The sequence below is a fragment of the Pochonia chlamydosporia genome, chromosome 7 (genome assembly GCF_001653235.2).
Source record: "Pochonia chlamydosporia 170 chromosome 7, whole genome shotgun sequence".
NCBI classification, from domain to species: domain Eukaryota; kingdom Fungi; phylum Ascomycota; class Sordariomycetes; order Hypocreales; family Clavicipitaceae; genus Pochonia; species Pochonia chlamydosporia.
Window position 1 is genome coordinate 4447 of NC_035796.1, and position 12737 is coordinate 17183.

Sequence of the window (12737 nt, forward strand, 5' to 3'; positions counted from 1 at the left end):
CGGAAGCGACGCGCTTAACCGTGTAGAGAGGAGAGCAACTGGACAGGGAGATGGAGAGAACAGAAAACAAGTAATACTTTGGGCTTGTGCCTACACACCTATCAAATTTTACAGTGACACCCTTTGTGACGCCCTTTGTGGCGCCCTTTGTGACAGTATCCACACCGTACTTCCGACAGTACCTCGAGATATGTGGCCATTTACTGACATGGGTGTTACTTAGGCTTGTAAATAAGGGGCGTCGAGTTTCTAGTAAGCATATGAAAATTTCATTCTTAACGTAGATGCTGGGCTCAACTCTGTGCTTCCGTCCACCTGTATACTTTGGCAATCGACATTATGAGAACTCTAGGTCTGTGTCCTGGTTCGAAGGATACGATAGAAATGGTGTCAAGTCTTTCCAGCGCGAAGTCCACCTTCGGGACTCCCTGCGGTGCAGGTGGTAAGGACAGAGCAGTCGAGATGGGCCAAGTTGTGCTGGAGGAAAACGACAATTTTCGCCATGCGACCAGGTACACTAGGGCCGACGCCGAGGATATGCGGCGTATGGGACGAGATCAGGAGCTCGTTCGAAACTTCCGGATGTTTTCCGTGGCATCGTTTGCGGCCATTAACACAGCCATTTGGGAGTACAGCATATTCCAAATCACGCCAGCTCTCACAAACGGCGGAAACCCATCACTGCTATACTCAACTATCTGGAACTTTATTGGCTTTGGCCCAATATACCTCAGCATGGCAGAGATGGCTAGTATGGCCCCTATCGCCGGATCTCAGTATCACTGGGTGAGCGAGTTTGCGCCAGAAAGCTGGCAGAAAGGATTAAGCTACGTGAGTGGGTATGGTCGTTGAACTCTGTACGTTGATTACATGAAGATGATGACTGACCATAGATATAGCTGGACTTCCACTTTGGGTTTGCAAGCCGGAAATGCAATGGGCAATCTACTCGTTGGAACTCTACTGCAGACCGTTATTGCTGTGAATAATCCCGAATACGATTCCCCGCTCTGGCAAGGAACGCTCCTTGTTCTCCCAGCTCTTATCATGGCTTTCCTTGGCAGCGTTATAGGCCACCGGGCCTTGCCTTACTGGCAGAACGCAGCGTTTGCAGTTCACATTATAGTGTACTTTACCATCATTATTCCAGTCTGGGTTAACGCACCCATGGCTACGTCTAGTTATGTCTGGACCGGCTTTGAGAATTCTGGCGGTTGGCCTAGCATGACTCTAGCTATCTTAATTGGCCAACTGTCTGGTACTACCTTTCAAGTTGGCATTGACGCGGTAAGTCCTCTCAAGTTCATACTCGGTACTTTACTAATAACTATTTACAGGCTACACACATGTCAGAGGAAGTTAGAAATGCTGCTAGGTCAGTCCCGAGGGCAATGCTTAGTGTCTACGTCGCCAACTTCATCATTCTCTTTCCTATGCTGGTGACCCTTTGCTACCACATCCCTGACAGCAGTGTGGCTCTCAACGACAAAACATCCTACCCTACCATATATGTACTTCGACAGTCAATGTCCCAGGGATGGGTTACAGCCGTACTGCTTGCGACGATCGCAATACTGGTCTCATCTAACGTTACACAACTTACCGCTACAAGTCGCGATCTCTACGCCTTTTCCCGTGACAGGGGACTACCATTCTCGGCCTGGATCTCGCAAGTGGACAAACGACGTAATGTGCCAACGAACGCTGCTATTGTAACTAGCTGTATTAGTCTATCCCTGTCTCTTATTTACATCGGCAGCTCTGTTGCATTCTACGCAGTCACATCGCTGTTTACTGTCGCTCTTATACAGTGCTATACTCTTAGCATTGCCTGCATATTGTGGAGAAGGATGTACTACCCCAACACACTCCCCTATGCACAGTTCTCTCTGGGCAAATACGGAATCCTCATCAATTTATTGGGAGTTATTTATGGAGTTTGGTCCTTTTTCTGGTGTTTTTGGCCGGAGAGCAGCCCTGTCACAGCAGAAGGCTTCAACTGGGCGTCGCCCCTATTCGTTGGTACTCTACTTGGAGCCCTGGCTCACTACGGATTCATCGGCCGCCACAGGTACTCTGGCCCGGTAGCTTTGGTGGAGGGACGTAGGGAATCTTAGTAGTATCCAAACACGCTCCCAGAAGGACAATATCAATTACCAGTCAGAGAGTAATACGCACATACCACGCCTACGTGGCGTGGCAGCTTGAGCATGGATGTCACAGATTAGAGAAGATCACAGGTTTAGCGTCTGACCGGGACGGCAAATAGGCTTAGAAGTGTGTACCTTGGTGCTCGTAATGTGTGGCAAAAATTTGGCAAATCGACCCCCAACCTTGTATTACCAAACCACAGTCTGCAAAATCAAAATTGCTTCGGAATTTAATGGCTTACTGTAGGTTCTCGTTTTATTGTTTGAAGCCCACTACCCAACGTCAACAGTCGGCTACAATTTCTATATCCGCAAAGTGATTCAGTGTAGCACCCCTATTGACTGCCTGTGTATCACCTCGGGGTCAACATGTTCCCAGACTTGCTGATTTCTTTTGCGAACTTGCGGATTATGCTGATCCACACGTCCCAAGTACAGGATCCTTTGAGGATAACTTAGAAGAGACTTTGAGGTTGTTAGCGGCCATTTTAGTCGGCAGCGTTTACTGCAGTGGAAGCTTTTGTATCTAAATTAAATTGAGTCGTGCAAACTGGGCTCATAACTGTCAAACTTCACGAACTTGTTTGCGTAGCTAGACGACGATCGGGCAGAAAATCCCCTGTGAGTCAGGCAACGAGAGACCTTTGATAAAGAGCGGAATTATAGGAAATTAAATACTTCTTGGAATACTGCGTAGGCAGCAGTATTACCGTTTTATATTGCCACTTTGCCACCGGCGCAATACACTTGCATGGTTACTTGACCTGATCTTGACAGTATTTTAGGAATTACGCAAATGAAGTTGTCCAACAAATTTATAGCTTGAGCAAAAGAGTGTATTGAAGTGAAACTATCCGATCCTCTGTGCCCCTTAAATGCTCTGAAGCGTAGTTACCAATGATAACCTTTGGGGGAAGCGGGGGAGGGCCTGACTCAAAGATATCGAGTTATTCCGTGCCAGAAGAAAGGTATGGGTATTTGTGTAGCCGAACTGTAGCTGCCAACACAAAGAGCAAATGCCCGACCTCGAGCCCAGGCCCTGATTAGTGGCATACGCCAGAATCATCCTGACTTTTTCAGCTATTAGTAAATAACCTCTTGATTATAGCTTATGACCCATGCTTACCATCCGGACCCGCAATGGTCAATTGTGTTTCCGCACCAGTTTGCTTTAGAACAGCAATCACCAAAATTAGCACCTTTGCAGGTTAGTCCATTTTTGCCACATTGCCCATCTTCAGATACAGCCTTAGATATGGCAGGGCCGCAGGCATCTCGGCCGTGATCTCTCACCGCCTGATAGTAGCTATCTGCGGCGCCCTTGCAAGCCTGCTTATTAAACCAGCTGTACCAGTGGAAATTGTCATCACAGTAGCGCATCATATCCCCCCAGAAGTTGTCGTCAATACGCTGCCTCAAGCTATGAGTACACCGCTTTTGCGCCTTAGCGTTTCGATACCCAAAGTCGTGCCTCATGCAGCTCCAAGTAAAGTCGTAGAGCCCTAGCACCCCATCGGGCGAGGAGCTACATGCGTCGGATGACCAGTCCAAGCAAGATGGGTTCTTTGTGTCCCGAGTCTTGATGAAAGTCTCGATAGATTCGCTAAAGAGCAGTCTGTCTGTTTCGCGAATTTTCCCGGCATCTGTGCATTTGCTATCCTCCCGCCGCGCGAGGCTGCGAGAGGAAGGAGACTTATTACCAGGGGAAGCACCTGAGACCGCGGCGAGTGTAATCAAGACCCAGAGCGTGAGCTTCATTTTCGATGATGAGTCTTCTGATCACTGAGACAACTTGTGGTAGGGACTACTTCAAAGAATAAAATAAAATAAATAAAGGCAGCGAGATGATGGTGATAGTCTGGGTTGCTCGAGGCCACGCACTGGATGTCTTAACGAGGATGAGAGAGGATCGCGTTAACGAGGGAAAGGTGGCCCCTTATATATCGATTACAGGTCTGCGAGGTCGTGAATACCTGAGATGTCTGCCTCGTCCAGATTCGCTGGCTCCCATTCTCATATAAGAACTGAGATATTACTCCAGGATTGGTCCAGACGCCGGTGTTCGTGTATCGCGAGCTCCCCTTCGAACGTAAACTTTGAACACCCCTTAACTTCTTCTGCCGGGAGCACTCGATCACTGCCAAGGGAAAGATTTATTCATTTGTGCACCTGAAGATACTTCGCGAGCCTCGGCATAACTTGATAGGTCGTTGATTGTTGCTGTCTCAGGCAAAGCGGTATAAAAACCTCACGTGAACACACCTACCGCACATGGGCTAGCGAAGATGAGGATATACGGCCCAAGCGCAGAGACGACGCCATCGCCCAAGCGGCAAGTAGTGGGGTCCTTATGTGTACAATTCACAAGATACTTAATAAATGACAGCTAACTTCCCGGTTCTCCCCGTGGCAACATGAACGGCGCCACCAAAGGAGCGTTCCAGGTGATATGCGGTATGATAATTTGAGGAGCCGGTGTCATGTGAAAAGTCAAGTTTTGCTTACGAGGTCTACAGTTACCTTAGCAGAACGCTCGCGTATAAGATGAACTCGGCATGGCGCGCAGCAAGATGCAAAACGGAACATCCCGCAGGATGAAGTAAAGGGATGTGGTGGGTAGGGGGAATGGTTGGTTGCGATCAGACTCTGGGGGTTTCCCCGTTCAAGCTTGCTGGCCGATCCACGGTAACATTAAACTATTTACGCAAGGGTGGGTCTGATGGGCGGAGTTCATATCAGGTTTCTCCCATAACTAGTTGAGCACAATATTGTAGGTTTAGCTCATTCTTATGTCTTGTCCGGCTTAATCAGAGCTCTCATGCACAAGACAGTCTCAAATGCTAGCACGTACTCTGTAGCCATTAACTGCAGTTCAGCCACGTACTAATATAATCGTCTCCTGTACGCAAGATTCATCTCGTATTAAACCGCGAGAAGCTTCTTTACGGTGCGGCTAGTAACTTACAACGAGTAAGTTAGAACGCATTACGCCCTACAGACTACCGAGCTCCAACGGCTGTCCTGTTCCTACATTCCCCATCAGGCTAACATGTCCGAATATTGGTTACATCGCTTAAGTTTTGTAGTTTAGAGGCGCTAAGAAGGACGACTCGCTTGAATTGTTCCGCCTGAATATGGACTGACGGGTTAATTTTAGTTATCAGGAAACACTTGCCGGGATAAGCCAGGGTAGAAATAAGCGGAACTTGAAGCTAAGCTGGGCTAAGTTCCTCGCTAACCCTTTGAGACCATGTCGCGGCTAAGCAAAGCAATACTAAAGCATAAACAAGAGTCAAGCGTCGTAACGAACAAAATACAGAAGTAAATTGGTGCGGTGTGTCGGAGGTGGGTAGCTGCCCCGTCTCTTGTCTGAGGTTGTGTGAGACCAGTGGGAATCAGTATTCTCGGTGAGTGGTCTCATGGTCGGTTTCCTAAGCGAACCAAGTAGTGATAGACAGATGCGCCTCGGCAGATTGGTTAGAGGGACTTTCATCCAGGCTAATGCAAGGGATCTCGCCACGAGGCGTTATGGGGTAGCATGGCATGACAAGGATAGAACCACCACATCCTTAGCACTATTGGCGCCACTTCAGTCGCCTGGCCCTACGCGCACCCATTAAGAAAGCGGCCGGTGTCAGAATAGTGCCTAGGGGAACCCACCTTATATTGATGATGCCGCGTAGAAGATATATGTTACTATTATGACTGCAGCAGGCTTGTACTTTGTTCTCCATGGTGAAGCGGATTTATCCGACAAATGAATGCAACGGGAGTTATGTGGCGTAAGAGGATTTGTTAGACACGACCAAAGAGTGCATAATCTAAGGTTTATTGGTCATTAAGGCCACCTTGTCTGCAGTGCAGTGTCATCGAATGACCGTCTCCCGCTTTGCCAAAAGCAGGAACCAGCTACTGGCGATTAAGGACAAACAGGACAGGCCCAGCCAGATGCTAGGGATCACATCTTGTGGTGATGCTTCAAACATCCGCCATATTTCTGATAAATTGTCCCCGCGATCGAGTGGAGAGCTAGTAAGTGCCTAGGCAGAGGCCGCACTAATAGCCAATGTTAGGTCTGGTTGTTTGAATCCTGTAATTACATTAGGCAGTTCACGTTAGTCCGCAATATAGTGGACGGGAACTATTATCTGGTCCGTCTCTTAAGAATAAAGTCACGCTACTGTTCTGTTTGGTGCCGTAAGCATCTAGTATCTATCTCTCTCTAACCAGACAACTTTTAAATCCATTTAACTTGACAAGCTCGTTTAAAATAACGACCTAAGGCCCTTAGCGGTTAGCCACTGTTAACACAGCCCCTAAGAGGGCAAAAAGACTCATTGGCCGCGTCGCTGAGGCATTAAAAGTTCAATATGATATTTAGCACACTGCAAACTGCTCCTATACATCCAGCCCTCCAAACTATTACCTACGAGGTCTCAAAACTAACAAGGTTTAGCCATCGATGAAGTGGAAACTACAGTCAAAGTGCTACAGCCTAACATCCTGGTGAGTCTAGTGTATCCCTATTAACCGTAGCTAGCTACGGTCGCTTATCTCTGATAACTTAGTTCTCTGCTTTAATGTGAACACCCGAAGAGAGCGCCAAAATACACCAGATTGCCCGGTCTATGGTGCCTAACATCAAGTTGCATGCGATTCCTGAGGGTTTGCAGTTCAAGTATGGCCCGGACGCCGTAGTCGAATATCTTATCGAGAATGTCCCCAAGGTTATCAAAGGTCGCCAAGGTACAAGTTTATCTGGGTGCATCTAGGGGAAAGTAGCAGTACCCAAGACCCTCAGCTATGCTATCCACAAAATACGAAAGCAACAAACAGACCTTGATGCTCAACGGTTAAACCGTTAAAGTTTACCAGTTATAGTATTCCTCCTTTCATCTTATATGGCACGGTTTTCGCCACCACGACGGTTTTGGGGTTCTCAAAATACGTACAGCATGCTCCTCCAGCCTTTCCCCTAATTTCCCCGGTTGCCGATTGAGCTTCGCTGTTATATCTGGCATTTAGCTCTTCAATAACCTCGTGTACACTCACGGTTTAGACGCTAGAATTAGAGAAGAATATAACACCTCGCAGATATATTTCTAACTCTTCGCTTAGCATTAACTAAATTAATGTTTTCCCATAGTATAAGTTATGCACGCAAGTAATTATGCGCTTATATAGCTCTATACGCTCTTTCTAGATATTCTTATAGTTTTAGTTAATATACGCAGGAAATAGTTACAACTAACTCCGCAAATAATATAGAGAAAGTAATTCTACTTGCTGCTGTATTATCTATTTAGATAGTATTTCTGCTGCTACTATAGCGGTAACAGCAAAGAAGTAGATATAATCTTGCAGTTATAACGTAAGAATTAAAGATTAGATATAGAGCGTCCCTTACGTTTATATCTTTAGGTTTACTTTATATTTGCCGCTCTATTATGTAACTACTTAGTTAGATAGACTGGTGCTATATTTACTATTTCTTTTACTTTTGCTTTCTTGTATTCTATAGAGTTTATTATTATACTATAATATACTATATAGCCTATTAAACTGGCTAGCTATAATGTTTATAGCTCTATGCTACTAGTCTAATTACTACTATGCATTATTATGAGGGAAAGTTAGTTCTTTAATTATGCTTTTAGCGATGCTAACTAGCAAAGCAAAGCTAAGATAATAATATTTAGAAGAGACAGAGAGCGGCATTTAACCATAAGATTAGTAAGATAAATAGCACAGCTAGCAGATTAGCTCAACTGTATTTCTTCCAGGGTTAGATCAAATGGATTATTTTATCTAGTGGCTCTTATTATGTTATCTTAGTTATATTCCCTGCATTACATACTAATTAGCTTAAATTGCCTTGCTATTTAAGACGTATATTACCACACTTAAAGGGGTGCTTGTAAAGGTCTGGGCTTAAAGCCCAGTCTTGTGCGCAACTGAGAGAGGCTGTATAGTGCTAGATTGAGCAGTCACAAGGGACTTATTTAATTCGTACTCTATTGCCGTAGTGGTAAAAGGGCCCGGCGCAACCGGTATGTCTGCAGCTAGCACCTGCGATAGCCGAATCGGGCTAGACCATAATACTACCTAAGAATTAAGTTATCTCTATAACTTATAATAGCTAGACTATAAATAAAAAAGCTATAGATTAGATTTAGCACTTTAAAATGTATATTAAACCTAAAAAGTATAGTATATATTAACTTTTTATTCTAGATAGTTTATTAGCCTAAAACAAACACACCTAAGAGCTTAGAGTGCCCTGCGAAATACCTTACTTACACGCGGCTTATTAGCAATTTAGTCCAGATTATTACTTCCCTTTAGTCTAAATAGTTAGAATCCTTCTAATTGCCTAGATTAAATAGTATTTAATCCTCAATTGCTTTAGTCTTCTCGGAAGACTTTAGCAATATTATTTGGTGGTACACCTCTGTAAGGTGCAGCCTATAGCAAAGAAAGGTGCCTTTAGGCCGGGTGGTTAGAATCCTTCCAATTGCCTAGATTAAATGGTATTTAATTCTTAATTGCTTTAGTCTTCCCAGAAGACTTTAGCAATATTATTTGGTGGTGCACCTTTGTGAGGTGTAGCCTATAGCAAAAGAAGGTTCTCTTAGTTAACAAGAGATTTAGTAAATAAGTATTAGATACACCAAGTAAATAGCTCTAGTTAAGAAAATCGCGGTTAAGTCTATTAATTAAAAATTGTCTGACTAAAGAGGGAAGAACCTCCCTTTTATCTGTGTGCTAGCTACAAGGTTAAATAAAAACACTAAGTCCCTTTTTCCCATCCCCTTGTTAGGCCCCCAAGTGTGAGCAATTCCGCCCACATAATAGATATAAAAGTTACTACTTAACTAAATTTAAGGTATTCTATAAAGACTATAAATTATTACGCTTTATATACTATCTTATTTATTCTTTATTCCTTAACTATTAGATATTAGCTATTTTAGGCTGCTAAAGAAAGTGTTACGACGGGTGTCTAATAGCAGAGTGAGAGATAGAACTTCTGTATTAAGAGCGTAATAGCAGGTAGCTAGCAGTAAAATAGCTAATAGTCTTAATCTCTAACCTTCTTCTTTCTCTTATTAGGGAGGTTAGGCTAGTATTTATACATTAATTTCTCGCTTTAAGTAGGCTACTCTTTATTATATAGAGGCTCTATCACCTGACAGAAGCATATAGCAAAGACATTAAAGGACTTACAAGGGAGCATATTATATATATTATATAGGCTAACTTTTTCCCCGCGTTTTATATTGCTCTTAAAGCTATAATAACTAATAAATAAAAGAATTTAAGGTGCTTTTAGAGATATAAAACTTATTCTATTTAATCTAAAAAGTATATTATTATGTCTACATATAAAGCTATAGACTTTAATACTAGTTAAAGCTATACTTAAGCTACTAAATATATAGATTCTAAAGACCCTAAATAACCTAACTAATATAACTTTATAAACTAATTATATTAAAAGATAAAGAAGCTAATATTAGAGAAGCTTACTTATATTAATTTTAGTAGCTATAGACTATATTATAAAGGAAATATACAGTACTATATATAAGATAGCTCTCTTAAAAGCTAAGAATAAATATCTTTAAGAGATATATATACTATTAAGTAAGCAGTATAGAGCTAGAATAATATAATTATATTAAGGTAGTAGTATAACTATTGCTAAGAGATAAGCTCTTTAGGATTAAAATAATATAGAAAAGCAGATATAGCGAGAAGATCGTAAAACCAGAGGTTAAAAGCCTTAGAATAAGATAAAGAGTCAGCAATATAGTGTGTGCGGTAAGACTAGTTATAATGCATAAACTTATTAGATTAATGTGAAAATATCTAATAAAGAGAATAGTAGTAAAGACTAATTAGTTTACTATGTTGTGGTTGTATTTTATGTATAATTATCGCCATAATGTGGTTTGGGTGGCTAGCTCGCTTGTGTCGCTAGCTCGCTTATGGAATACGTTACAGAAGTCCTTAATTCCTTACAAATGAGAGTGGTGGTAAGAGTTGAAGGCCTGTCCTATGCTTGGGTTCCCTGCGCCATGCGCCAGGGAGTGCTGCATTGATCATCCGAGGCCAACCTCGCCTGCATCCCTGGTCGGTCGCTCCTGCATGCAACACAGGGACATCCATTTGAGGATGATTAGCCATTGGATCGGCTATGAGGCGCCCGTAGCGGAGCCCACTCTTATGCGCTTCAGCGCCGATTAACCGTTCACCCTGGTGGCGATTTAACCCTAGCATGACCTACTATCGACTTTCTCAAGGACCTCCAGGCCATGGCCCATCGCTTGCCAGATAGCGGCCAAAGCACCCCAGTCCCGACTCGCTTACCACTAGTGTCCTGGGGCACTTAAGCGATGCGACCAATGTTTTCGGATATGTCACCCCAATAGGGAAACACAAGAACTTGGACACCAGTTGGGGCTTGTTGGTCTGTTGTACGTAGTTCACTATAAATTATCAGCCACATCATGAAGAAGCTTTCAGTGGTTTACAGGCCATGAATTTTCCATGCCGTAGATTACCGTGTTGTTGGGTGGTCAGGTTACAGTTAATAGCTACACAGGAATGTATGAACGATTAAAACTCTCTAGTGCATGAGAGCTCTGACGGCGCCGGACAAGATATAACAATGAGCTAAACCCACAACTTTGTGCTCTGCTAGTTTTGAGAGGACATAGGCATGCACTCTGGGACCCTTACATAAGCATGTTACCATGGCCAGTTTACGTGGTTATGGATGTAATGGTCTTGCTGTCGTGAGGTGAAAGTATTGGGTCGCGCGATTGCTTGTACGGCGGTCATAGGCACCCATAAGCTATACATGTGAGCAATCGTGGCTGTACTTGCCTTTAGCTTGTTGCCACTTTATAGGGCTTAGTTTATTGTTTAAGTCTTGGCGTGAGGAACAGAAACATGGGGGTCGGAACATCCTGCAGGCTGAGACGACTGGTCAGGTTGGGGTTGTTTGTTGGGGTTAGTCGTAGTGGGGGGGGGGGGAAGGGGTTTATTTCGAGTTGCGGGGAATCCCTGTCCAAAAGTCGCCAACTAAGCCTATACCCCAACTGCTGCACCTATACCTGGACTTGGAACTTCTGGGACAATGCGGTGGTTTAATAGCGCATAGTGCGCATTGGCGCGGATATATCATTTGGCAAACCGGGAAAGTGACGAGTCTGTACCACCATTTGCTTGCTAAAGTGGTAGCGTAGTGGTTGACTTTTTGGCGTTATTCAAGTATATAGTGACAATCACCACTCCACGGACTGAGGTACCCGTGTAAGCTCTGGCCGGCGTTTCTGCAGCATCCTGGCCAATAGCTCCTCTATCTATACAATGCGGAGTCTGGTTTGCATTTGCCAGAATTATGGGACTCCTGTTAAATTGAAATTTGTCCGTGTCTCTGGATTTCTCCTAACTCACAAACTCCAGCTATTAGTTGCGTTTCTGACACTTTTTACACTTATACCTGGCCGCCCTTTACCAAGGCTCCCTAGATTCTGGCAAACGCCTAGTAATTCTCAATTTAAATTGCAATAATCAGACTAATTTACGTATGACACAATCCGAGTAGCATCTTACTGCAGATATACGCGCAGCTGCAGGTATTAGAACCTTCGCCCGAAGAATTTAACCCTAAATTCCTACCCCAGGATCCAGCTTTTGGCGATTCGAGGACATGTCTGGCCGTCCTCCCTGGGTACCTTTTGAAGTGGATTACCTATTACCTGGGCTAGGGGTTGCCGAGCGGGGCGTCTTAGCCGAAGAAACGTTGAGCGCTTTCACCGTTGCAAAAAGGCACCGTAGCGGTCGTCGGCTTTAGCACGTGCCTGGCTCACCGGGCAGACTCCCCGCACTTTCCCACCCCGCCCGTGCCCACGTGGACAGCCGCCTCGAGATCCGACGCTTGATTGGTAATCTCCATCTTGTCTCCATAACATTTAAACCCCAAAAAGTGGTAGCTGACGGCCATGAAAAGTTTCTAGAGCCTTGATTAGTGTGCTGCGGTTGCCAAAGTATGTCGCCAATACTTTTACCCCAACTACACGAGGGGGGAAAGGTGTGTAATAAAATCTCTAAGCTCTAGTTCCTTCGAACTTTAATAGGACACACTACCATAAATGATGAGGCTCAGTGTAAGTGTCTTGGCACGAACCAGGCACCCTTGCGGTCCTTTCCCACATGTGGGTTGCGGCCTCCTCCGAATATGCAGAATATATGAAAAAAAAATCCCCTTTGGTGGGGGTGGGGGTTGACGGTTTGCAGGTGGGTTCTGAAGTAGGCTGAGCCCCGAGGTGGCTCAGCTGCTCCTCATTCCTTTAAACAGGGACCCAGGAACAAGCGAGACTATCGCAGACCTCATTTTAAGCTGTCGGGCTCTCCTTTTCATTTTCCATCTTTCCTTTCCTCCCTTGCCTTAGATACTCGTCGTAATCGCCTAGCCAGTTGTTAATATGTTCGCTCGAAGCGTTACTGCTTCTGCTTGAAATGGCCGAATAGTCTAGACACTGGTGACCTCTGTTCAAGACTGTTAAATACACACCA

The 12737-nt window shown here is 44.4% G+C and overlaps 2 protein-coding genes across 2 annotated transcripts; one reads left to right on the top strand and one right to left on the bottom strand.

The window, feature by feature from the left end:
- Positions 1-339: 339 nt before the first annotated feature.
- VFPPC_06891 (GABA permease) lies at positions 340-2117 on the top strand (the record flags this gene model as incomplete). Its single annotated transcript, XM_018285847.2, has 3 exons — positions 340-839; positions 900-1287; positions 1338-2117. The coding sequence occupies 3 exons, from the start codon at positions 340-342 to the stop codon at positions 2115-2117; spliced, it is 1668 nt and encodes a 555-aa protein (XP_018140189.2).
- Positions 2118-3212: 1095 nt separating this feature from the next.
- VFPPC_06892 (hypothetical protein) lies at positions 3213-3908 on the bottom strand (the record flags this gene model as incomplete). The annotated part of the gene is made up of 3 exons (XM_022428535.1): positions 3213-3217; positions 3277-3349; positions 3396-3908. 3 exons carry the CDS (start codon positions 3906-3908, stop codon positions 3213-3215), a joined length of 591 nt encoding a protein of 196 aa, XP_022284182.1.
- Between the last annotated feature and the right edge of the window lie 8829 nt (positions 3909-12737).